A 27,246-nucleotide genomic window follows, 5' to 3' on the forward strand; every position below is an offset into this window, starting at 1 on the left:
GACAGGGAAACAAATACCCCATGTTCCACCCTCATCTTCCTTTCATTTGAGAATGATTTTGCTTGATTAGATGTAAGTAAAAAGAGTCATTTTTGTTAATAAGGAGAGTTTATAGTCTTTAAATTCAAAATTAAACCTTTCTGGCCATTTTTGGGTTGGAAGTACAACTTGCTGTTCTTACTTTCAGCTGGAATAGAAGTGTAGATTTGTACCTCCAACTATGTATTTAAGTAGTATTTGTAGTATTTGTATGTATTTGAAGAGGTTAAAGCTAAATAAACAATACATTCTTATGTATATAGTTTGAAGATCAAAAAGAAGATATATGTGAAATTCTATTTGTCCTCAGGAACTGAATGCCATCATGTACCCTTTTTAAGATCTAAAGGAATATTTCAACGAGTTGCTAATATTTTGGACATGACTTAGCGACTGAACAGCAATATTTTACCTCAGATATGAAATCTGGGTTAAGTTTAATGTATTGTATTCAAAACATGAGGAAATTGTGAAGCATTTAGTGACAGTCAAGGATTTAACCTGCTAGGTATGTTGAGAAATAGTGGCAAAGAATGAAATTATATACATACTTCTTTTTATAACTAAAGCATTTTTTAAATGTCAGTATAATTTTCTACATTTTTTTTTTCTAAAAGCAATTTTAAATGTCTAGATAATTTTTATGTCCTTAATGAAAACTTTCATCCACAGAAGAGGAAGAAGAAACAGAGGATGCTGGGTTGGATGACTGGGAAGCTATGGCTAGTGATGAGGAGAGAGAAACAGGTGAGTAGCTCGTAAGCACTCACTGATAAGTCCATTGGCTATTGGTGATGTGTCTGTGTTTAAAGGAGTAGTCTCTTGATTGTGAAAGCTGCACGAGCATTCCTGGAGATAGAGGACAGTCTGGCTCTTTCCATTGCCATGATCCCTAAATCCTCCTGTGGATCCTAATTTTATTAATAAATGGTTTTTCAGAAAGTGATTTGTAAGGTAGTTGCCTAGGGTTTAGAATGCATTTTTTCCCAGAATGGTGATTTTTACAAATGAGAATAGGTTATTAAAGCTCTTTTTAACTTAGAATAAATACAAAGATAATACAAACAAGATAGTAGAATTCCTCCTAATCACTATGAATAAAAGATGATTTTCCTAGTCATTTCTTCCTGGTGTCTTTTTTAGGGTTTTATTTGCTGGCTTTCTCCTAACTTTTTGAAGTGAATATTTGGCTCTTTGTTTTTTCAGTCTTTTTTTAAAATGATGTATTTTTCTCTAAGCCTGGCTTTAGCCAAATTCTCTAAGTTCTGATATATTGATATTTTAAAATTTCTATTATGATATTTTAGCCTATAATTTATTTAGAAGTTTATTTCTTAATTTATGAAAATGAGGACTTTACATATCTTTGTTATTTCATTGTGATCAGGAAAACACATGTTTTCATCCTTTGAATTGTGTTGACTTAATTTACAACCCAACAAATGGTTGATTATTTTACATATTTCATGTGACTGGAAAAAGTTTATATTCAGCATTTGTTGAGTGCTTTGCTATCTATATTTAGGTTGCTGATTATTTTGTTCAGCTTCTGAGTTTGTTTTTTTCTGGTGTACTTTTCTCTGTTTTGCTGAGAGTGGTATACTTAAATCTCCCCTTTGTGCTTATAGATTGTCTTTTTCTCTGAGAGTTACATTAATTTTTGCTCTATGTAATTTTGTGCTGTATTATTAAATGAATGTAATCTTACATCTTTCTGATGAATTGACTATTTTATCTTTTATTTCTAGTAATGTCTTTTTCCTTAAAGTCCACCTTATCTGGTGTTAATATCTATACCAGCTTTAATTTACTTGATTTTTTCTGTCTGTATTACACTTTCTATATTCTTACATAGCATATAGTTGAGGTTTTTAAATCTAGTTTGTCACTTAGCCCATGACATCTAGAATTTAATACAGTTAATGAATTTTAGTGATTTTATATTTATCATCTTACTCTTACTTGTTCTATTTCTTTTTCTCTCCTTTCTAACTCTCTTTTGGATTATTTGGTTTTTTTTTAAAATTCCATTTTATGCCCTTTGATGAGCTTGGATGTTTTGTACTTTTCTCCTTACTTTTGGTGTTTACTCTAGACAGTTTTAACATTGACTTCTGAACTATCAGTGTCTGTTACCTTCTTTCCAGGCAAGATAAAAGACCATAGAATACATAAATTACATTTGAACAGTTCTCAGCTTATATATACCATTGTTCTCATTTACTTTAATTCTCTCTTTTAAACCCCAGAAGCTTTAAAACACACACACACAACAATGGGTATACATTGACGTTTACTCACATTCTTAGTTTTTGTGGTGCTTCTTTCCTTCCTCAATCTGTTACCTTCTACTGGGGTCATTTCTTCCAACCTGAAGAGTGTCTTTTAGAATTCCCTTCAGTATGAATCTGCTACAGAGACTGTCCATATTTGCTTTTCTGAAACAGCTTTATCTCGTCTTCATTCTTTTTAAAAAAAAATTTATTTAGTTGTGGCTGTGCTGGGTTTCCATTGCTACGTGGGCTTTTCTCTAGTTGTGGTAAGTAGGGGCTAACTCTCTAGTTGGTGGTACACAGGCTTCTCATTGTGGTGCCTTCTGTTGCAGAACATGGGCTCCAGGGCATGGGGGCTTTAGTACTTGGGGCTTCTGGTCTTCAGAGCACAGGCTTGATAGTTGTAGCACACAGGCTTGGTTGCTCTGCCGCATGTGGGATCTTCCTCGACCAGGGATCGAACTTATGTCTCCTGCTTTGGCAGGCGAATTCTTCATCCCTGAGCCACCAGGGACTCCCTCATCTTCATTCTTGAAGGTGACATACTAAATGAGAAGTTCTTTGTTGTAATTTGATTAATGCTTTGATGATCCTAGTCCCCGGTCTTGGCTTTTATTGTTTCTGTTTAAAAGTCAGGTATCACCCTAAAGTTTCCATATGTCTTTGTTTTCATCAGTTTTATTATGATACAGCCCAGTTTGTTTTTATTTTCTCCTGAGTTGTTTGAAACTGTAGAAATAATTTGATGGCAAAGTTGGTGTTTTCTTACTCCAGAGAGAATTTATATGTACATCTACCAGGAGTCTGAGTGAACTAGCAGTATAGAATCATCTTATTCCCCATTTGGAATTTAGAGAACCTGGAGGTGATCTGCCAGTAATGAGGAGATCTTGTTTATCCTGTTACTTCCACAGAGTTTTTCAGGATTTCACTCCACAGTAAGGGCGCTACTCAGTGTCTGTCTACCTTGCTCTGCTGAAATCCTTGGTAGGCCTGAACTCCCAGTGCCTGGACCCTTGAGCGTTGAGGGGCCTTTAAGAGCACTGCATAGCCTTTCAGCTGCTTCCTCCAGGGTCCGCAGATGACCCGGGGGCCGGGGGAGGAAGTACTGAACGTTGTGCTCCCCTCCCTGGGTTCTGTCCTCTCTGGGACAGTGTATCCTGGCCAGTGATGCTTTCCTTTATTTATTAGCTTAAGTATGGTTAATGCATTAAGTTTTTACTGTTAAAAGGCAGTCTTTACTGTAGTATGTAGACAAAACTTTTCATTTATGATGTATGAAAACATTAATTTTGAATTATATAGTAAAATGTTACTGCCTTATTTAGTACTCTTTCAGTATTATTTTGCCTTTAAGGTCTCTGTCTTGATAGAAATCTCACTTTTATCTTTGGTTTATTTCAAAATGTCTTTTCCTGAGAGAAGAAAACACAGTGCATATAGAAGTAAAAGAAAACCCTGAAGAGGAGGAGGAGGAGGAAGAGGAGGAGGAGGAGGAAGAAGAGAGTGAAGACGAAGAGGAGGAGGAAGGAGACAGTGAAGGCAGCGAAGGTGAAGAAGATGATGGAAAGGTGTCAGATGAGAAGGACGCTGGGAAGACATTGGATAAAAAGCCGAGCAAAGACGCGAGCTCAGAATCTGAGGATGACTCTGACGACGATCGAACTAAAGAAGAACGGGCTTATGACAAAGCAAAACGGAGGATTGAGGTATTCATTTTTCCTCTTCTCTACTCCTTTCCTCCCCCTTCCTCTGTGATCATTAGAACTTTACAACAAAGGCTTCTCTTGAGGAGCAATTTTAAAAACAGTCTTGGATTGGTATCTGTTCAGTTTTTGTGATGCTGAGACAGAATAGGTCCTTGACACTGGTCTAACCCAAGGACCTCACTGTTTGCTACGATGGAATTGTGACTGCTTTATCAGTTTTTTCTTTTTTTAATCCAAATTTTAGTGTGCTCTTTGAGAGATTTTTTTATAGGTTTACAGAGGTATTCTGAGCTTATGCACTCTAATTGACTGTTTGCCTTATGTGTTTAGTCATTCTGACGCTTGTGGTCCCTCTAGTTTAAATCAGGTGGGTTAATGAGGCTTCTGTTTAGTCAAGTTCACATACCCTGCGTCTTCCTGTTTTCCCTTCTTAATGCAGTAGACCTCTACTACTACTTCTCCTAGACTTCAGGAGGAAGTTTTCTCTAGTTATGTCAGCTTAGCATAAATAATGCACTAAAAACTAATTTGCTTTGAGGAGGCTAAACTGTTTTAAAACTAAAAATTGTTTTTAGCTTTCTTTAATTTTTTCATGTGCAATTCTAGCTTTCAGTTTGTGAATACCTCTGTGTCAGTATTTGCCTTTTCCTTCTGTAAAGTATAGTTAGGAATACATTTTCCAAATTTCTAAAGGACTAACAAAGTCTGTTACTGTAAATCGGGGTTTCTCAGCCTCAGCACTATTGACGTTTTTGGGCCTAAGAATTGTCTGCTGTGGGGGACTGTCCTCTTCATTTTAGGATGTTGAGCAGTATCTCTGATGACCCTCTAAATCCCCTCCCTTCTCCTGCTCGTGTCTCTGCTTCTTCCCACAGCACCTGCTTCAGCCAGACATTGTGTACTGTGCTTGATGATTTACAGACAGAATGGGTATAATCAGAAAGTAAGAGTTCCCTATTATCTCATTCCCTCGTGAGATAGAAGAACTACCCTTGGCAATGAATCTGGTTATGAACCTCATGATTTTAAAAAAAAAATTTAATTAAAATTAAGTAATAAATTTAGTGGATGCATTCCGCCGCCCACCGCCATTTAACAATATGCAGTGGTCGTCTTTAGCTCAACAATTTAAAAAAAGTTTTTTGGCTGCACTGGGTATTCATTGCTGAGCTCGGGCTATCTCTAGTTGCAGTTCATGGGCTCATCAGTTGTAGCTCATGGGCTTAGTTGCTTTGCGCCATGTGGGATCTTCCCGGACCCGGGATCGAACCTGTGTCTCCTGCACTATGGCAGATTCTTAACCACTAGACCAGGAGGGAAGTCCTAGCTCAAAAATTTTTTAACAGCTTGGTTGAGATGTGATTTACATACTGTAAAATTGACCCATTTTAAGTTTGCAATTCAGTGACATTTTGTAAATTTACCGAGTTGTGCAGCCACTCGCACAACTCAACTTTTAGAATATGTTCATCACCCCAGAAAGATCCTTGTGCCAATCTGCAGTCATTACCCATTCCTGCCCCCAGGCAAATGCTCATCTGTTTCCTGCCTCAGGAAAGCATCTTCTCCAGAAACTTCATCATAAATGCAGCTTTATATTTTGTGGTCTTTTGTGGTCTGGCTTCTTTCACTTAAGCCTATTCATCTGTGTTGCTGTTCTGTCAGTACTATGCTCCTTTTAACTGACAGTAGTGTTCTGTTATATATACATATGCCACATTTTATGTGTGTCCATTCACCAGTTAAAGAACATTAGAATTGTTTCCACTTTTTGTCATTTGTACTTCTGTTACAAAACAGTCTCATATGAGTCTGTGCATGGAAATATATTTTTATTACTTTTGAATAAAAACAGTTTTTAGGAGTGAATTTTTTTTAATCATAGAAATTTACAGTGTCTAAGAGTGAGATACCAAGACCCAGTTGTGGATGTGACTGGTGATAGAAGCAACATCTGATGCTGTAAAGAGCAATATTGCATAGGAACCTGGAATGTCAGGTCCATGAATCAAGGCAAATTGGAAGTGGTCAAATAGGAGATGGCAAGTGAGATGGCAAGAGTGAATGTCGATATTCTAGGAATGAGCGAACTAAAATGGACTGGATTGGGTGAATTTAACTCAGATGACCATTATATCTACTACTGTGGGCAGGAATCCCTTAGAAGAAATGGAGTAGCCATCATGGTCAACAAAAGAGCCCAAAATGCAGTACTTGGATGCAATCTCAAAAATGACAGAATGATCTCTGTTTGTTTCCAAGGCAAACAGTTCAGTATCACGATAATCCAAGCCTATGTCCCAACCAGTAACACTGAAGAAGCTGAAGTTGAATGGTTCTACGAAGACCTACAAGATCTTCTAGAACTAACACCCCAAAAAGATGTCCTTTTCATTGTAGGGGACTGGAATGCCAAAGTAGGAAGTCAAGAAAAACCTGGGGTAGCAGGCAAATTTGTCCTTGGAGTACAGAATGAAGCAGGGCAAAGGCTAATAGAGTTTTGCCAAGAGAATGCAGTAGTCATAGCAAACACCCTCTTCCAACAACACAAGAGAAGACTCTACACATGGACATCACCAGATGGTCAACACTGATCAGATTGATTATATTCTTTGCAGCCAAAGATGGAGAAGCTCTATACAGTCAGCAAAAACAAGACCAGGAGCTGACTGTGGCTCAGATCATGAACTCCTTATTACCAAATTCAGACTTAAATTGAAGAAAGTGGGCAAAACCACTAGACCATTTAGGTATGACCTAAATCAAATCCCTTATGATTATACAGTGGAAGTGAGAAATAGATTTACGGGACTAGATCTGATAGAGTGCCTGATGAACTATGGAATGAGGTTTGTGACACTGTACAGGAGACAGGGATCAAGACCATCCCCATGGAAAAGAAATGCAAAAAAGCAAATTGGCTGTCTGAGGAGGCCTTACAAATAGCTGTGAAAAGAAGAAAAGCTAAAAGCAAAGGAGAAAAGGAAAGATATAAGCATCTGAATGCAGAGTTCCAAAGAATAGCAAGGAGAGATAAGAAAGCTTCTTCAGCGATCAGTGCAAAGAAATAGAGGACAAGAAAAGAATGGGAAAGACTAGAGATCTCTTGAAGAAAATTAGAGATACCAAGGTGCCGGGGTCCAGCCTCAGTGGATCCAGGGAATTCGAAGGGTGGACGATTGATTTAGAGAGAGATAGATAAGGAAAGAATGTAGATAAGAAAATAGAGGAGAGAAGAAAAGAGGCTGATGTTCCTTTGTTTATACAGAAAATCAATAAAGTCTCAAGACAAGAGACTTGCACCCTCTACGTAAGGCCACAGGTGCCCTCCCGGTCTCCCGAGGGAGTGAAGGCGTAGGGCACCTTCCCGTTCAGGTCTTAGAAACCCAGGCAAATAAGTAGACATGGTGGACCTCTGTATTCCAGATGGGAACTAGCCTGAAAGAGAGAGTAAGAGAAGAGAGAGTGATTGACACAGGGAGACACCAAGCTGTTTTGGTGAGCGAGGCCCCAATAACTTTATTTTTTAAAAGGACTTTTATACCTTTCCCACAAATGATGTTGTGTACATTATCTTCTGGCCTTGGAGGCCTGTGAAACATTTTAAGACCCTCTTTTGATAAAGACTGCTCAACCGGAAAACTTATTTCCCCTTGAAATGTTTTTTCTTTGTATTTCTAATCTATGTCAGCCTTAGAAAGTATCAAACAAAGTTACATTTTCAGAAGCAAAGCTGCAGTAAGTTACAACAAAGAAAGAACCAATTAGCTGGAAAGTCTGATGTGGTCAGTTTCAAGGCTACACTTGTTTTTTCTTACATTCTAACTATATTAACCAATGTGCTCCCAGGTACACAGTGGGTAAGAAATATGGGAACTTAGCAACAAGCGTAGGCTCAACAGTGAAGTCTTACACCAGCACTACTCTAGTAACTTTTAACTCTTTGAAAGGCTTTCTGTTTTAGGCTTCCCGTGCCTCTCACAGTTGGGGGGCTGTAAACAATCACATGTGTAGTTGTAAAAGTCCGGGTAAGGCAAGTTAGAGCGCCATCAGAGGGGTTTGAGCTGAAACACTCCTATCAAATGCAGAAGACTGAAGCCCTAAGTTAACTTTTTCCAAAGAGTGTCAGAAAAGTGGAAAAGCACAGTACAGTAAAATCAGGCCGGCTTTGGTTTTTATTTTTTGGGGGGTAGGGGGGGTAGATGTTCAGGAAAACTCAGGGGGAACCCCTGAAGCCAGATCACACCTTTGCGTTTTGTCGGGCTTCCTTCCTCGTGACCTTTGCCATGGGCGGGATTCCTCATGGTGGCTCCCGGCACCAAGGGAACATTTCATGCAAAGACGGGCTCGATAAAGGACAGAAATGGTATGGACCTAACAGAAGCAGAAGATATTAATAAGAGGTGGCAAGAATACACAATAGAACTGTACAGAAAAGAGCTTCATGACCCAGATAATCATGATGGTGTGTTCAATCACCTGGAGCCAGACATCCTGGAATGTGAAGTCAAGTAGGCTTTAGAAAGCATTACTGCAAACAAAGCTAGTGGAGGTGATGGAATTCCAGTTGAGCTCTTTGAAATCCTGAAAGATGATGCTGTGAAAGTGCTGCACTCAATATGCCAGCAAATTTGGAAAACTCAGCAGTGGCTACAGGACTGGAAAAGGTCAGTTTTCATTCCAATCCCAAAGAAAGGCAATGTCAAAGAATGCTCAAACTACCGCACAATTGCACTCAGCTCACATGCTAGTAAAGTAATGCTCAAAATTCTCCAAGCCAGGCTTCAGCAATACGTGAACCGTCAACTTCCAGATGTTCAGGTTTTAGAAAAGGCAGAGGAACCAGAGATCAAATTGCCAACATCTGCTGTATCATGGAAAAAGCAAGAGAGTTCCAGAAAATCATCTATTTCTGCTTTATTAACTACACCGAAGCCTTTGACTTTGTGGATCACAATAAACTGTAGAAAATTCTGAAAGATGGGAATACCAGACCACCTAACCTGCCTCTTGAGAAACTTATATGCAGGTCAGGAAGCAACAGTTAGAACCAGTCATGGATCAACAGACTGGTTCCAAATAGGAAAAGGAGTATGTCAAGGCTGTATATTGTCACCCTGCTTATTTAACTTATATGCAGAGTACATCATGAGAAACGCTGGACTGGAAGAAGCACAAACTGGAATCAGGATTGCTGGGAGAAATATCAGTAACCTCAGATATGCAGATGACACCACCCTTATGGCAGAAAGTGAAGAAGAACTAAAGAGCCTCTTGATGAAAGTGAAAGAGGAGAGTGAAAAAGTTGGCTTAAAGCTCAGCATTCAGGAAACTAAGATCATGGCATCCGGTCCCATCACTTCATGAGAAATAGATGGGGAAACAGTGGAAACAGTGTCAGACTTTATTTTTTTGGGCTCTGAAATCACTGCAGATGGTGATTATAGCCATGAAATTAAAAGATGCTTACTCCTTGGAAGGAAGGTTATGACCAACCTAGATAGCACATTGAAAAGCAGAGATATTACTTTGCCAACAAAGGTCTGTCTAGTCAAGGCTATGGTGTTTCCAGTAGTCATGTATGGATGTGAGAGTTGGACTGTGAAGAAAGCTGAGCGCCAAAGAATTCATGCTTTTGAACTGTGTTATTGGAGGAGACTCTTGAGAATCCCTTGGACTACAAGGGGATCCAACCAGTCCATTCTGAAGGAGATCAGTCCAGAGTGTTCATTGGAAGGACTGATGCTGAGGCTGAAACTCCAATACTTTGGCCACCTCATGTGAAGAGTTGACTCATTGGAAAAGACCATGATGCTGGGAGGGATTGGGGGCAGGAGGAGAAGGGGACGACCGAGGATAAGATGGCTGGATGGCATCACCGACTTGATGGACATGAGTCTGAGTGAACTGCGGGAGTTGGTGACGGACAGGGAGGCCTGGTATGCTGCGATTCATGGGGTCGCAAAGAGTCGGACACAACTGAGCGACTGAACTGAATTGAAGAGTGAAATTGCTAGCTCCCGTAACTGCATTTTCAGTGTGGCTCTACAATTAAAGATTTTAACCACTTGAGGGCTCTCGTTTCTCTACACCCTAATACTTGTTATTGTCTGCTTTCCCATTATAACCATTCTCGAGGAATTGAAGCAGTGTGTCTAACTATGGTTTTAATTTGCATTTCCATGATGTTAATCATTTCTTTGTATGCTTTTTGGCCATTCCTGTAGTCTTAATTGTTGAAGTATCTATTCAAACTTTTGTTCATTTTTAAATTTTGGAATTTGTCTTTTTATTATTGTGTCGTAAGAGTAGTTCTTTTCATTTTTAGCAGTTTCTTTTTGAAATGCATACATTTTTAAGTTTGATAACATCTAATTTATTAAGTTTTTCTTTTACTAGAGCATAAATTATTATTCTTGTGTTGTATTGAAGAAATCTTTGTTGAAACCACGATCATGAATACTTTGTTCTGTGATTTTCTTTTACAGATTTATACTTTTTGTTCATTGTATCGTTATGATCTATTTTAAGATAATTTTTATGCAGGGTGTAATGTAAGGATTTAGGTCATTTTTAAAATGATAACCAGCACCGTTGGTTTAAAAGACAACTCTTCCCCTCTTTGTGTCGCCTTCTCGTCTGTGACAAATCAGATGGCCGGAGCTGTGAGGGTTTGCTTTTGGGCTTTCAGTTCTGTCTCATTCATCTGTACATCTTTTCTTACGTCAGTACCACACTTTCTTGATTACTATAGTCTTTATGGTAAGTTTTGAGGTTGGGTAATGTAAGTCTTCCAACACTGTTCCTCCTTTTTTAGATTGTTTCAATTTCCTAGGTCACTTGGTTTTCCATACAGTGTTTAGAATCAGCTTATTAGTTTTTGCAAAAGTCTTCTCACACTTTTGATAGGGACTGCATTGAATCTGTAGATCAGTTTTAGGGAAAATTAGGAAATGGCAATCCACTCCAGTACTATTGCCTGGAAAATCCCATGGACAGAGAAGCGTGGTAGGCTACAGTCCATGGGGTCGCAGAGTCGGACACAACTGAGCGCCTTCACTCACTCACTCACCATCTTATTAATACGGAATTTGCCAATCCACGGAAATAGCTGTCTCTCCATTTATTTTGATCCTTTGAAACTTCATCCAGCAGTGTTTTGTAGTTTCCAGAGTATAGGATTTATTTTTCTTTTGTTAAATTTATTGTCCCATATGTGTTTTTGATGCTCTTGTGAGCGGAGTCACTATTTAATCTTCCATTGTTAGTACAAAGAAATGCAGTTGATTTTTGTAGATTGATCTTATATGCTGCACTACACTGAAATATTTTTACTCCAGTAATTCTTCATAGATTGTAACTAAGCTCATGAGGTTTGCTTTTGAGTCACACTTTTTTAAAGATTTTTATTTATTCGCTTTGGCTGTGCTGGGTCTCCATTGCTGCACACACAGTTTCTCTAGTTGCAGCCAGCAGGGGCTGCTCTTTCATTGCAGTGCACAGGCTTCTCCTTGCAGTGGCTTCTCTCATTGTGGAGCAGGAGCTCTGGGCATATGGGCTCAGTAGTTGTGGCATGTGGGCTCTCGAACCCCAGCTCAGTGGTTGTGGGGCATGGTCTTGGTTGCTCTACAACACGTGGAATCTTCCTGGACCGAGGATCGAACCCTTGTCCCCTGAATTGACTGGTGGATTCTTAATCACTAGACCACCAGGGAAAGTATGAGTCATAAATACTATAAAGCTGTTGTGTACTGCTCTTTGCTAATAAACAGCTGCATCTCTTTTGGCATTCCAAAATATTTTTTCATTACAGTTTGTATAGAAAGATTCAGTGTCTGATGCTAGAAATGAGAGCGTTCTTACAAAAATGGTTTTTAGATGGAAAATAGTTTTGTAAATGACATTACTTCAGACTTTTTGTGGAAGTCCTCCTTCATTTGCATGCCAGCTTTACTTGAAAGGCTATCATTTTGAAGAGGAACTGCTGCCTTGTGTTTTTGTTTGGTTCTCAGAAACTGACGTATTTAGAAGTAAATGCTTCAGTAAACACATTGTGGTTCAAAAGGCTTTCTCTTGCTTAGATTTACCTTAGGAAGGTGGGAAGTGTCATCTGGGTGTCTTAGGCTGAAGTTTGCAGTAGCTGTATACATTTGTACACTGGATACAGTTTTGAAATATATTGCTTTAAAATTTTTAACAATTTGAAGTGAAATTTTTTTGAATGCTAGAGTATACTTCTTTTTATATAAACTTCCCCCCCACAGGGCTTCGCTGGTGGGTCAGCAGTAAAGAATCCACCTGCACTGCAGGAGACATAGGTTCGATTTCTGGTTTGGGAAGATCCCTTGGAGAAGGAAATGGCTATCCACTCCAGTATTCCTGCATGGGAAATCCCATGGACAGAGGAGCCTGGTGGGCTACAGTCCATGGGGTCATAAAGAGTTGGACATGACTTAGCAACTAGACAACAGAAAAACAACATAAGTTAGAGGTTTTACTATATAGTAAGTGTGAACAAAATATTCATTATACTCCGTTAAATTAACCATGTACAAAAGTGTTCAGAAAGTTAGAGCAAATATTTTACATCATTCTAATCCATATTAGCAGTGCTGCTCTGAAATCTAAACAGGTGTCTCCTTGCTCAAAGGTTGTAAAGTTCACATTGTAAAATGCAGTTACATGTAGTTAAATCAGCAAACAGCTTGTATGCAGATTGTGGCATTCTCTTGCGAAGGCAGACTAATTTAAAGGAAAATGGTAGTGAAGGTTTGAAATATTTAATTTTGTGTGTGTGGTTTTTTTTGTTGTTGTTCCTAGAAACGGCGACTTGAACACAGTAAAAATGTAAATACAGAGAAGCTGAGAGCTCCTGTTATTTGTGTACTTGGACATGTGGATACAGGGAAGACAAAAATTCTGGATAAGGTAAGAAAATGTGTGCATTGATATATAACTCTTTGAATAAGTGAATGATACCTTATGAAAAGCTAATAGAAACTGTAGCACACATGGGAAGTTCTGTTTATGATAAGTAAGCTGTTGTTTTCTTACTGCTTTTGCTTCTTTACGCATTTTGAAATTTGACTTAGAATCTGCTCTCTCATCCCAGCTCCGTCACACACATGTACAAGATGGTGAAGCAGGTGGTATCACGCAGCAAATTGGTGCCACCAATGTCCCTCTTGAAGCTATTAATGAACAAACTAAGATGATTAAAAATGTAAGTGCCCTGTATTTCGTGTGTCTTAATCTCTGACAAAAATTGTTATAAATTATATTACATATAGAAAAAAGAACAGAATAGTATCACAGACCCATACCCTCACCGTTCATAAATAACAAATGCCACGTTGCCCTTCAGATCTCTCTTTTAAAGACATAAAGCATTAAATATTGTAGGAGTCTTCCTTCCCTCTTGCTCCAAGAGGCAGTTGCTTTTCTGTGTTACAAGTATGCCATTTCCTTGTTTTAAAACTTTTATCATGGATCCCCATGTTTAAACATTCTGTTTCCTCCCCAACTCTTCTGATTTTATTTTATCTCATTTCTCAACTTTGGAAATACTCAGGTTTTATTTATGTTAAATATAACACGAGAGAAAATCACATAAGATTAATGTAAAGCTTAGTGAATCAAACACCGTTTGTGTTACTCGGCTTCTGGGTAGAACCTTGCCAGTTTCTTCAGAAGCCTTGTGTCCCTTTTCAGTCCGAGTCTCCTCTTCCACCCAGGATTAGCTTTTAAAGTCATCTCTAAATGTTGATGTTCTGATCCCGTTATCTGATTACTTCTGCAGAGTCCTCATCTACTGTTTTTCTCAGAGTGATGGGATGCGGGAGAAAGGCCTGATCCTTCACCTTTATGCACCAGCTTTTCAAACAAAGAGTGGTTTGGTTTTATATTATTATAAATTCATGGATTTCAACCTATTTATACTATGTTTTAATCCATTTCAATTTTTACTATGCCGAGATAGCTCCATCTTTCCAGGAGCGATTGGCTCTGGAGTGTTCTGATACTGTTCAGGCAGTCTTGCTTGTCTTTGGTGACATCCATGCACTCTGATGTGACACACAGCATATTGCCACATGCTGGTGTCTCTTTTCAGTCTCAGCTCTGTGTTTAGAAAGGCTCTGTGAGCGTGTCACTCCAGTTTTTGTTTTGTTTGTTGGAAGTTGTTTTATGAAGCTTGTTTTCTGGTAGATTCCTAAAGGAGTAATGGGAGTAATATTCCTTGAGTTCTTTGAACATTGAAGCTTTATTTTGTGGCTTTCATCCTGGAAAATCAGTTGGCTGCATGTAAATCCTTGGTTCACTTTTTGTCTCCTAAAGTGTATTGACTGTTGTTCCAGTTTCTTCTCACATAAACCTTCACCTTTCGAGTTTTAATACAAGCTGGGTTTCATCCTCTTAGAAGCAATGTGGTCTTTTGCATCTTGGTATTGGTTGTCCTGGGTTAATTTTCTAGTTATATGGTGTTCCATTTTAGTATGTAGTTTAAAATCTTTATTTTACGATAGTTTTCTTGAATTGCAGTTTTCTGAATTTGTAAGTTAAATTTGATTCTGGTGGTTTTTATTGTTTGTATTCCAGACAGTGAACTGAAAGTAATTATGGCAGATTTTTATTTAAGACCACCAGAATACAATATTGAAATGTTTTGCATTTGAATCATTTTGACCTAGATCACTAGATAAGATTTTGGAAAATCGAATTTCAAGATGGACAAAAGTATAGATAAGCAAAGTGAAAAAAGTTCTGTGTGTGTATGCATGAGAGAGATTTGTTGGCCAGTGCTACTGTTCAGGTTAAAAGAGGATGTCCATATCTCAGTTCGGTTCAGTCACCTAGTCATGTCCGACTGTTTGAGACCCCATGGATTGTATCACGCCAGGCTTCGCTGTCCATCACCAACTCCTGGAGCTTGCTCAAACTCATGGCCATCAAGTTGGTGATATCATCCAACCATCTCATCCTCTGTTGTCCCCTTCTCCTCCTGCCTTTAATCTTTCTCAGCATCAAGGTCTTTTCTAATGAGTCAGTTCTTCACATTAGGTAGCCAAAACGTTGGAGCTTCAGCTTCAGCATCAGTCCTTCCAATGGATGGATACTCAGATGTAATGCTGTTTCCATTCGTTCATGGACGTTTGTCCAGAAAACCAAGTCTTTATAATCACATTTGAATAAAGCAGGGTATGAGCTTAATTCTTTAATATTTTAATATGTTAATTTTCTTTTAAAACATACTTTGGGGTATTTTTCAGAGTTTAGAATTGCTTTAAAATTTGACCAGATAACTTTTCCAAACACTGAGAGCCTCTTCTGTGTCAGCTTTTTATAGATAATCACTCTCAGATCCTCTGTCATTTGTCCCTTACGAGTAATCTGTTCAGTTTTAGACTACATCATAGTTACTTAACAAGGGGAATTTTTCTCATTTCATTTTTTTTCTGCCGAACTCCTTTTAATATTAATGAAAATGTTAACTGTTGTGCTTTGCTGGTTGACTCACTATTTTAAAGCAGTTCATTTGTAAAAGGAAGTGCTGTTATTTCGAAGTTTTCCTGGCAGAATAATTGTCTTGTAAAGACAGTTTTGTTGTTTTGGTTCTTTGTTAAGTCAGCTCTCCACTTTTCCTGCTTTCTCTAGTTTGATCGAGAGAACGTCCGGATTCCAGGAATGCTGATCATTGACACTCCGGGGCATGAGTCTTTCAGGTAAGAGGGATTTGTGTCTCTCTGCAGGTACACTGCTTGAAACCAAAAGTCTCAGCGTTCAGTGAGTGAGGACTTCTGACTAGTCACTAATCTTTGTATACCATTTTGATATCTGTGGTCCCTGTAACTACCAGCCCTCACCTGTGCCTCACTGACTTGTTAGTAGGACTTTATTTGGGGACTTGTTTTTTGTAGAGAGAAGTCTTTTCCACTTTGAAAGAGCAAATCCTAATACATGCCTGGTCTATCTCCTATGAAACTGTTACAGGTGGAGTTTTATTGTGTTGCCTCTTGACCATGTTCCTTAGTGCAAAAAACTTGGTCAGTAAAACTGGAAGAAATAATGGAGGAATTTCTTTAACTAAGTCATTGCGGCTGATGCCAGTTCACTGTCAGATAACGCATTTGGCAAGTTAAGGGCTAATGCCACTTGTATTTAACGCATGTACTTCATTTTGTTCTTTTTGTGTAGGTTTTACAAAGAAATGAAAATTTTAAGTTTCTTTGAGTAAAAGTATTTATTTTCAAGATTCCTATTTATGTGTCCTTTTCCAACAGTAATCTGAGAAACAGAGGAAGCTCTCTTTGTGACATTGCCATTTTAGTTGTTGATATTATGCATGGTTTGGAGCCCCAGACAATTGAATCTATCAACCTTTTGAAATCTAAAAAATGTCCCTTCATTGTTGCCCTCAATAAGGTAAGCTCCTCTTCTGAAAAATTAAGTCGTGAAAATGTGCTTATTTTTTTATGGTTAAAATAACATAACTTTCATATAAGAAAATACACTCATGTTAAGTGTACAGTTCAGTGTATGTGGACAAAATCACACATACATACAGCCACCATCATTTAGAATATAGACTTAATGTCCGTATTCCCAGAATGTTCCCTCATGTTCTTTTTGTTTTTTTCCCCCTTGTGTTCTTTTAAGTCAGTGTGCCCCTTCTACCCCCCTAAATACCAGCCTTCTTTCTGCCATCATAGACTAGTTTTGTCTGTTTTATAGTTTCATATTAATGGAACTACACAGTGTGTGACCTCTTTATCCATGTTGCTACATAGGTCATAGATTGTTCTTTTTATTGTTCAGTAAGATTTCATTATCTGGCTAATATGTCTTCACCATACTTCATCCATGTATCTGTTGAAGGATTCTTGGATTGATTATAGTTTTAGGTTGTTAACGAAGCAGCTGTGAACATTTTTACACAAGTCTTTGTGTAGACATTCATTTTCCTTTACTTGTAGTAAATATTTAGGAATAAAATTGCTGGGTCATATGGTAGGTATGTATATATTCAGCCTTATGAGAAAATGACACATTTTCCCAAAGAAATGGTACCATTTTACATTTTTCAACCAGCAATTAGGAAGAGTTCATTTCTGCACATTCCTGCCAACACTTCACCCCTGCCTGCTGCCACTAAAGTGTGTAGTGCCAAAGTGTACCATTTCCATCTGCATTTTCATGATGACTAATGGGATCAAAAATCTTTTTGTATACTTACTTGATTTCTCAAGTATCTATTCAAGATCCTTTGCTCGTTTTTTATTGGATTGTTGTCTAACTCAGTTTTAAGAGTCTTCATATTGTTGAAAGAAGTCCTTTGTCAGTGGTGTGTGTTGCAGATATATTCTTAGAGTCAGACTTAGTTTTTCTTTTTTTTAATGATATTTTTTGAAGAGAAATTTGTAATTTTAGCAAAATTTATTTATGAGAAGTTTTTTTATAATTTGTTGTTTGTATTCTATACAAGTAACCTTTTCCCACCCCAAGTTCATGAAAATTTTTTTCCAGTGTTGCTAGATACTTAGCATTTAGATCTGTGATTTTAATTTTGCATGGTATAAAGTAGAATCCAAAGTTCACTTTTTTCAAAACGTATGTCCACCTCAAAAACCCCTTCTGAGGTTATTCTTCCCCCATTGAATTAACTTTGCAATCTTTGTTAAAAATGACCATGTACATGTGTTTGTTCTTAGTATTTCTCTTCTCTCCCACTGACCTCTGTGTCCATCCTTACACCACTGCTTCCCTGTCTTGATTGTAGTTTCATAGTGATGTCATGAAAGCAGATGGTGGTTAAGTTCTCAACTTTTTATTTCTCAAATTTGTTTTGGTTATTTCAGGGTCCTTGAATTTCCTTATAAAGTTTAGAATCAGCTTGTTATTTTCTGCAAAAAAACTTCTGGGATTTTAATTGGGGTTGTGTTTGTAGATAAATTCTGGGAGAATGGATATTTTAACAAAGTTGAGTCTTCCAGTCAGGGAGCATGGTGTCTTTCTCTACATTCACTTTCTCTTGACAGTATGCTATAGTTTTTTATTGTCCGTGTGTTGGTCATATCTTACTAAATTTTCCTAATATTTCATGCTTTTGGTGTAAATAGCTGTTTAAATTTTTCATGCTTTTGGTGTAATATTTCATGCTTTTGATGTAAATAGCTGTTAAAATTTTGGATTTCTAATCAATTTTAAATTAAAATACAGTTGATTTTTATATATTGACCTTTATCCTGTGACCTTTTAAATTCACTAGATTAGGCCTAGGGGCTTCTTTTGTAGTTCATGTCAAATTTTCTGTAGTTTGCCAAAAAGTTCATTTAGGTTTTCCAGGTTTAGGGAAAACCCAGATGAACTTTTTGGTCAAATCAATACATGATGATGTAGTCTGCTGATGATACACTTTTCCCCTTATCTGTACCCTTTATAAAGTTTTTCTTCTGTACGGCACTAACTGGATCTTGTAGAATAGTGCTGAATAACAGTGGTGACAGGCATCCTTGCCTCTCCTTTCTTCTCCATTGTAGGGAGAGTTCTCCATCCTTTACCGTTCAGTACGCTGTCAGGTGTGAATGCTCTTTATTAAGCTGAGGACGCCCCTTCTATTCCTAGGTTGCTTAGTATTGCTTTCTGTTTGTTTTGAGATGGGTGTTGATTTTTGTCAGATGCCTGTTCTCCGTCTCTTGATATGCTCATGTGGCTTTTTTCCTTTATTCAGTAACGGTGAGAATTCCTGTGGATGTGGGGACTGGGGGGCTTGACTTACTTCTTGTTATTAAAACTTTATTGTTTTTAGAGCACTTTGAGATTCATACATACAAAGCCTCCCCCATTATTGACATCCTGCAGGAAGAGGTACCTTTGTTACAACTGATGAGCCTCCATTGATGCATCATTATCACTCAGAATTCTTAGTTCACTCTTGGTGGTGGTATTCTCTCTGGGTTTGGACAGAGCTGGAGCAGACTGACCACTAAGCCTTCTTCACAGTCCCGGCTTCACTAGGTGACCTTGGAAAACTGAATTCTTTCTAAGTTCATCACTTTTTTTAGAAGAGAGATGACGATTCTCATTAAGCTCTGATCAGTACCAGTTGTAAGATGGAGTTGTTTTCTATCTTTTCTAAGTTATAAATCCTGTTAAATAGTAACAATAAGAATTTACTGAGTGCCTACTGCATACTCAACCCTTACCATATATTCCAACTCCTGTGTTAATTTTGGAGAAAGACTGTTTTGTGGGTTGCTCAGTTCAGTTTGAACCTATAATGGTTTCCATGTCTTTTACTGTACAATGTGCACACCTGGTAGACCATTTCTTTCCACTTCATTTTGTTAATATTTTTCCTTCTAGGAGTTTAACTGTGTTTAATCCAATTTCCTTAATTTATTAAGGTCATTCGAATGTTGCTTTGTTCAAATGCAGACAGGTCCTCCCTTAGGAGTTTTCTCCCAGACAGTTACAAGCCCATGCTTTTGACTTCTCACCAGAACGTGGTTTGGCCAGTGGTGGGCAAATCTGAATGAAGCAAGCACAGTGACCCTGCCACACTGTGCTCTTGTTGTGTCCTGGAAATCTCTATTTGCTCCTTACTCCTAGAAAAACTTTCCTAGAAAAACTGACAATCTTAACAGGACCTCAGCCTGCTCTTCTCCTGTAGGCAACCACCTTAGTCAACTGAATGAGTTTTGTTGTTTCTGGAGAAGCAGCATCCTGAGAACTCTGAGTTAGCAGCAGAGTGGGACAGTGGTTAAGACCTTGGTGTCCTTGGATTTGAATCCTGGGTTCCTATCCTGGCTTTGCCACTTCAGACTTACAAAAACGGGCCTTAATAAGCCTCTTTTTTGCCTGCAAAATAGAGCATTATTAAATTTTTGTAAGAATTAGTGGCAATAAAATATGTCAGGTCTTAAGACTAGTGTTTGATCAGAGTAAGGTTCAAATAGGTTCATTATTATCAAGTGGAAAAGCTGTGGTATAAATATTTTTATTCTTACTATAAATTTGCTTTTTCCTTATTTTTAAAGTGTTAGTCGATCAGTTGTGTCCCACCTTTTCAAGACCATGGACTATAGCCCGCCAGGCTCCTCTGTCCATGGAATTTCTCAGGCAAGAATACTGGAATGGGTTGCCATTCCCTTCTCCAGGGGATCTTTCCAACCCAGGGAGCAAACTCCCATCTCTTGTATTGCAGGAGGTTTCTTCATTGAGCCACCAGGGAGGATTGAGGTAAAATTTATATACAGTGTGAAACTGAGTTTTGATAAATGTATTCATAGATCCCTGTCTATTTTTTTCTAGTCACTAAGTTTTGTCCAACTCTTTGCAACCCCGTGGACTGTAGCCCACCAGGCTCCTCTGTCCATGGGATTCTCCAGGCAAGAGTACTAGAGTGGATGGCCATTCCCTTCTCCAGGGATCTTCCCAACCCAGGGATTGAACCCAGGTCTCTTGCATTGGCAGGGGGTTTCTCTACTGCTGAGCCACCAAGGAAGCCCACATCCTTGTTAAATAGCCCAAATTAAGCCATAAAACTTTCCATCACCTCAAAAGTACTAGCATGCTTCATTCTATTCAATTCCCAACCCCTTATAGCAATCACTGTTCCAAATTCTGTGTCCATGGATTAGTTTTGCTTGTTCTTGAATTTCATGTAAGTCAAATTTGACAAAATATACTTTTTTGTGTCTGGCTTTTTACATTTAACATTATGCTTCTGTGAATTCATCCGTGTTTTTTGAGGATGTGAGAAGTTTATTACTATTTTTTAAATTAAGTCAATTTTTTAGAACAGTTTTAACTTTCACAGCAAAATTGAGGGGAAAGTAGAGATTTCTGATACACTCCCTGCCCCCACACATGCATAACTTTTCCCACAGTTGTTCCCATGATCAACATACCCCCCCCGCCCCGGTAAGTGCTACCTTTGTTGTAACTGATGAACCTACACTGACACACTCAGAGTCCATGCTGCTGCCGCTTCAGCCGTGTCTGACTCTGCAACCCCACAGACGGCAGCCCACCAGGCTCCCCCAATCCTGGGATTCTCCAGGCAGGAACACGGGAGTGGGTTGCCATTTCCTTCTCCAATGCATGAAAGTGAAAAGTGAAAGTGAAGTCGTGCAGTCGTGTCCGACTCTTAGCGACCCCATGGACGGCAGCCCACCAGGCTCCTCCGTCCATGGGATTTTCCAGGCAAGAGTACTAGAGTGGGGTGCCGTTGCCTTCTCCGTCAGAGTCCATAGTTTACCTTAAAATTTGCTCTTGGTGTGGCACCTGCTCTGGGTTTGCACAGATGTGTCATGTATCCACCAGTATAGAATCACACATGGTTTTCACTGCCCTAAATATCCTCTGTGCTCCACCTGTTCATCCCCCTTCCTCCTACTCACTGTCAACCACTGATCTTACTGTCTTCCTAGTTTTATCCTTTCCGGAGTAGTCATATAGTTGGAACTCTGTAGTATGTATGTAGTCTTTTCAGATTATCTTCTCTCCATTAGTAATGTGTTAAAAGTTTCTTCCATGTCTTTTTTCCGTGGCTTGATAGTTCTTTTCTTTTAGCACTGAATGATACCCCGTTGTCTAGATGACCCATAGTTTATTTATACATTTACCCGCCAAAGGACATCTCAGTTTTGATAATTGTGAATAAAGCTGCTGTAGACATTTTGTGTGCGTGTAAGTTTTCAACTCCTGGGTAAATAACAGTGGAGCATGATGGCTGGGCTGCTTGGTCATTGTGTTTAGTTTTTGTAGGAAGCTGCCTAACTGTCTTCCATAGTATCTGTAGCGTATTGTATTTCCACCAGTAGTGAAGGAGAATTCCCATTGCTCCTCATCCTCACCACCATTTGGTGTTGTGTTTTGAAATTTGGCTGTTTTGATGCGTGTGTGCTGTGCTTAGTCGTGTCCAAGTCTTTGTGACCCCATGGACTGTAGCCCACTAGGCTCCTCTGTCCATGGGATTCTCAGGCAAGAAGACTGGAGTGGGTTGCCATGCCCTCCTCCAAGGGATCGTCCCAACCCAGGGATCAAAGCCAGGTCTCCTGCACTGCAGGCAGATTCATTAGTGTCTGAGCCACCAGGGAACCCCATGAATACTGGAGTGGGTTGCCATGCCCTTCTCCAGGAGACCTTCCTGACCCAGGAATCAAACTGGGTTCCCCTGCACTGCAGGCGCATTCTTTACAGCTGAGCCACCAGGGAAGCCCAGTAGGTGTGTAGTAGTATCTTGTTTTGATTCGTATTTCGCTGGTGACATAAGATGACATCTTTTCATGTACCTGTTTGCCATCTGTATATCTTTTTTGGTGAAGTGTTTGTTAAGCATCTTGGCCCATTTTAAACATCGGATTCTTTGTTTACTTACTGTTGAATTTTAAAAGTTATTTGTATATTTTAGATATTGTTCCTTCATCCACATGTTATCTTGCCAATATTCTCTTCTAGTCTGTGCTTTGTTGTCTCACTCTCTTGACTCTGTTTCACAGAACAAAAGTTTTTAATTTAATTAAGTCTAGTTTATCAGTTCTGGTTTTCACGGATCATGCCTTTGGTGTTGTATCTAGTCATCACCAAGGCCAAGGTCATCTGGGTTTTCTCCTGTTTAAAGAGTTTTAGAGTTAGGTGTTTTACATTTAGATGATCCCTTCTGAGTTAATTTTTTTGTGAAGGGTATAAGATTTGTGTGTCTCTTCAGTGTTTTGCCTGTGGACATCTAGTTGGTCCAGCACCATTTGTTCTTTACCATTACCTTTTAAAAACATTAAACCAACTTTTCATTACTGGAACAACACCCATTTGGTCATAGTATATTTTTTATGTTTTGCTGGATTTGATGAGCTTTTTTATTTGGGAAGATTTTTGTGTCTATCCATGAGTGATTTGGGTGTTTAGTTTTCTTTTAGTATCTGTTGTCTGGTTTTCAGAATAATGACCTTATAAGATGAGAAGTATTTCCTCCTCTGTTTTCTGAAAGGGTTTGTGTAGAAATATTATTCTTTAGGTATTTGATAGGATTCATTAGTAAAGCCACATCAGCATGGAGTTTAAGTAAGCTGAGTTAATTTATTTTTTACTTCCCTTTTGTTAGTATAGAAATCTGTGTCTTTCAAGGAACCAGCTTTTGGTTTTATTGATACTCTGTACTGTTTGTCTCTTTTGTATTTCATTGATTTCAAGGGTAATTTTTATCTGTTTTTTTTTCTTTCTACTTACATTTGTATTCATTGTTCTTTTTCTGGTTTCTTAAAATGGAAGCTTTCAGATATTTTTTTTCTTTTCTAACACAAGCATTTAAAGGTATGCTTAGCACTATTAAAAACATTGCTTAGACATACTGTGTTTTTATTATCACAGGTAAAAATATTTTCTAAATAGTTTTATTGATACAGAATTCTAAGTTAAAAAATTCTTTTTTCCTTCATTGTCTTCACTTTCTGGCTTTTATCTCTACTCATTCTTTGTTCAACAGTATGTAATGTGGGATTTTTTGGATTGCTTTTAAAAAGACTTTTTCTTTAAGAATTTTGTCAGTGAGATTATATAGTAGTTTTCTTTATATTTATCCTGCTTTTATCCTTAGAAAATTCTTGGTTATTATTTGTGCAGTTATTTTTCTGCTCTCTTTTCTTATTCTTCTTTAAGTATTTGATAGAATTCTAGAGCTTTTCTAGGCCCTGAGTTACTTCTATTAATATTGTTTTATAGAAGTTACAGAAGTTTTCGTTTTCCACATGATTTTTTCCTACATGCCTCAGTTGGGGTAGTTTGTATTTGCTTTATCTTATTTGCTGATCTTTGGCATTGTGTCATCTGCTTCAGTTCAATCAGTGATTTTTTTTTTTAGTTCAGATTTTATACATGTATATATACACTTTTTAGCTCTACGAGTTACATGCTTTTTCTTTAAAGTCATTTATATAAATTTATATATATAACAATTGTGTATTTATAACAATTGTTTTAAGGCCCGTGGATGCTAACTGGGGGGCTTCCCTGGTGGCTCAGAGGTGATGCTAATCATATTTCATCGTTGTCATTTCTGGGTCTGTTTCTACTGATTTTCCTTCTTGATAGCATTCAGATTGGTCTGCTACTTTGTGTTATCACCCTAGACTGAGCCAACATATTATGATTTTTTTGTTTTTACTATTAAATAATCTTCCTCTTTATACCCATCTATCACTCTTGAAAAGTGAGAGAAAATAGATTATTAAACAGATTCAACCCTAGTTTGAGCAATAAAACAGTTAATGATGGGGTGTTCTCTGAGATAGGAAATAATTATTGTCTTCTGTATTTTTCATATGTCATTTTCCTGGTGATGGTACTTGGCTGTAATTAATCCTTTTTTCTGTCAGCTATTTAACCATTTTGGAATTCCAGCATATGTTAATGTTCCTAGGATATTTTGGAATAAATGGCAGCCTCTCATGAACTGGTTGGAAGCCAGTGGGCAGTGTGGAACTTTAGTTTCTAATTAAAAGGGGATGCAGCTAAGCATATGATCGGGACTTTGGGTTCTATGAAATGTCTGAGTAGTACACACTCTTCCACATGCGTGTGATACACATTTGGATTTCCTGGAGCTTTTACATTAACTTTAGTTATTAACTTGCTGAGCTTTGTGAGTGCTTTAGAGATGTTTCTTACATAAAGAACGTTTCTAGATTGATAGGTTGTATGATTGGAAAAAGAGCCCTGACTCTGACGTGGCCGCTACTCTGAAGAAGCAGAAGAAGAACACCAGAGATGAATTCGAGGAGCGGGCCAAGGCGATCATCGTGGAGTTTGCACAGCAGGTCAGAAAGCTTCCCAGGTCAGAAAGCTTCCCTTCTTTACAAGAGACCACATCATAGGAGACTCTTTCTTTTGCCTTGTCTTTATTATCAAGCCAGTACTTTGATTGGTGCTGGTTCTGTTTCCCTATGAATGGCATTTAGCATTTTTCATTCTTTTCTCTTCTCCATTCTCCTTTCAAATTCTTTACTTCAAAGACCTCTCTTTGCAGTCTGAATTTTTAACACTTAAACAAATGTTAAACACCAAGCTGACATGGAAGGGAACTGCTTTTCTGTACTGTGATCACTACCTCCGGGGTGCATGTGGTGTCGGTGCTGGTGAGGCGTTTTCTGAATGAAGAGCCGTTGTTCATCCAGCCTCCAGCTAGTGGTTTCTGTTCTGGAGGCCTTCCTCCCCAGCTTGGCCTGTACCAGTCACTTTGCTTTTTATGTCTCTAGGGGCTGAATGCAGCTTTGTTTTATGAGAATAAGGATCCCCGCACTTTTGTGTCCTTGGTACCTACCTCTGCACACACTGGCGATGGAATGGGAAGTCTGATCTGCCTTCTTGTCGAGTTGACTCAGACCATGTTGAGTAAGAGGCTTGCCCAGTGTGAGGAGCTGAGAGCCCAGGTGATGGAGGTAATGCCAGCTATTCAGTTTAATCCACCCTGTACCCCCCATCCCAGGGTTTTCAGGTGGGGCCATGGATTGCTCTCAGTTCAATCAGTGTGGTTCATTGGAGCCTGTGTTTCACCCCCTTTGCAACACTGTGTCTTAGGTTAAGGCTCTCCCGGGAATGGGCACGACTATTGATGTAATACTGATCAACGGGCGTCTGAAGGAAGGAGACACGATTATTGTTCCAGGAGTAGAAGGGCCTATCGTCACGCAGATCCGAGGCCTCCTGTTACCTCCCCCTATGAAGGAGTTAAGGGTGAAGGTGAGTCAGGGTGGTGAGCATCGGCACACAGGACTTCTTGCTTGCACCATGTTGAGAAGTTCTGCTGGGGCTGTTCCTCCCTTTGAGAGCCACCTGCTTTAATACACACACGCACCCCTCACTGGTTTAATTCCACATGTCTTCATACAGAAAGGACCTTCTATTAGAGATTTGAGAAATTTCTTACTTACCAGCAGAGTTCCTCATAAAACTCAAAAGCACACTGTTTTGGCTCCACACAGCTGTCTAGTTACTAGCAGTAACCGTGTGTGTATTGTGGCATCTTCTGCTGTGACTCATTTATTCACTCATTCTGTGGTATCTTGGGAATCAAAGTTACTTAGCTTTAATGTTGAATTTATCAGTCTTTGATTTGTATTTATTGCTTTTTGCATGTACTTTAGAGAACTCTTCCTGTCCCAGAGTCATGACAGTATCATCTATCATCCTTGTCCCCTGCTAGCCACCTTTAACGTAAATGGAGTAACAACTGTTTTGATCTCTGTAGAACCAGTATGAGAAGCATAAAGAGGTAGAAGCAGCTCAGGGGGTAAAGATTCTTGGAAAGGACCTGGAAAAAACATTGGCTGGTTTACCCCTCCTCGTGGCTTATAAAGAAGATGAAATCCCAGTTCTTAAAGTAAGTTCATTTATTTCTTCCTCCAGTGATGTTTTGTGTTGTGTCTTGTGTGAGGCGGGTACGGCTGGGAGTGAAGAATAAAACAGCACCTTTGTCTTCGTGGAGACTTATCTGGGGCCCTGAACAAATGGTTGATGGTTTAGAATTACTTCCGTTTGTATAACCACAAATTGGCATAGATGATCATTTATATACATTAAAGTTAGAACATTTTATTTAAAAAATGAACCAGGGACTTTCCTGGTGGTCCAATGGTGAAGACTTTGCTGCAGGTTCAATCCCTGGTTGGGGGACTAAGGTCCCACATGCCTCATGGCCAAAAAACCAGACATAAACCAGAAACAGTGTTGTAACAAATTCAGTACAGATTTAAAAAATGGTCCACATCCAAAAAAAAAGAACCAGAAGCTAGAAGTTCTCCATTCGTGATTTGTTTCTTTAAGATACTCAGTTATATAGACTGGGCTTCCCTGGTGGCTCAAATGGTAAAGAATCCACCTGCAGTGCAGGAGACCTGGGTTCAGTCCCTGGGTTGGGAAGATCCCCTAGAGAAGGGAATGACAACCGACTCCACTATTCTGGCCTGGAGAATTCCATCGACAGAGGAGGCTGGCAGGCTACAGTCCATGGGGTCGCAAAGATTAGACATGACTGAGCCGCTTTAACCCAGTCGTACAGACAGAATGAACGAATCTCGTACTGGGTTCTAGAGGTCATTGTAAAGCCTGTCTGCCTGTCTTCAGGAGCAGGTGGCACACACGAGCCCAGCGGAGCTTCACAAATGACTGTTTATTCTCTTGCGAAGAGAAAACACTGCTGTTGCCAGCACGGGGCTCTCGTGTGCTGGGGC

At 38.9% G+C, this 27,246-nt stretch overlaps 1 protein-coding gene across 3 annotated transcripts in view; it reads left to right on the forward strand.

Annotated features, from left to right (window-relative positions):
- Positions 1-27,246, forward strand: part of EIF5B (eukaryotic translation initiation factor 5B) — a 74,379-nt gene that overhangs the window by 38,719 nt on the left and 8,414 nt on the right. For 2 of the 3 annotated variants that reach the window (XM_040267680.1, XM_040267682.1), the window contains exons 9-18: positions 712-786; positions 3,735-4,021; positions 12,842-12,949; positions 13,134-13,244; positions 15,674-15,741; positions 16,300-16,441; positions 24,703-24,834; positions 25,273-25,455; positions 25,595-25,756; positions 26,265-26,396. In XM_040267680.1, coding sequence (XP_040123614.1) covers positions 712-786; positions 3,735-4,021; positions 12,842-12,949; positions 13,134-13,244; positions 15,674-15,741; positions 16,300-16,441; positions 24,703-24,834; positions 25,273-25,455; positions 25,595-25,756; positions 26,265-26,396 — 1,400 coding nt within the window. The remainder of the gene's footprint in view (positions 1-711; positions 787-3,734; positions 4,022-12,841; positions 12,950-13,133; positions 13,245-15,673; positions 15,742-16,299; positions 16,442-24,702; positions 24,835-25,272; positions 25,456-25,594; positions 25,757-26,264; positions 26,397-27,246) is intronic. The other variant, XM_040267681.1, reaches the window with a different exon arrangement.

The sequence above is a fragment of the Oryx dammah genome, unplaced genomic scaffold, assembly GCF_014754425.2.
Source record: "Oryx dammah isolate SB20612 unplaced genomic scaffold, SCBI_Odam_1.1 HiC_scaffold_25, whole genome shotgun sequence".
NCBI classification, from domain to species: domain Eukaryota; kingdom Metazoa; phylum Chordata; class Mammalia; order Artiodactyla; family Bovidae; genus Oryx; species Oryx dammah.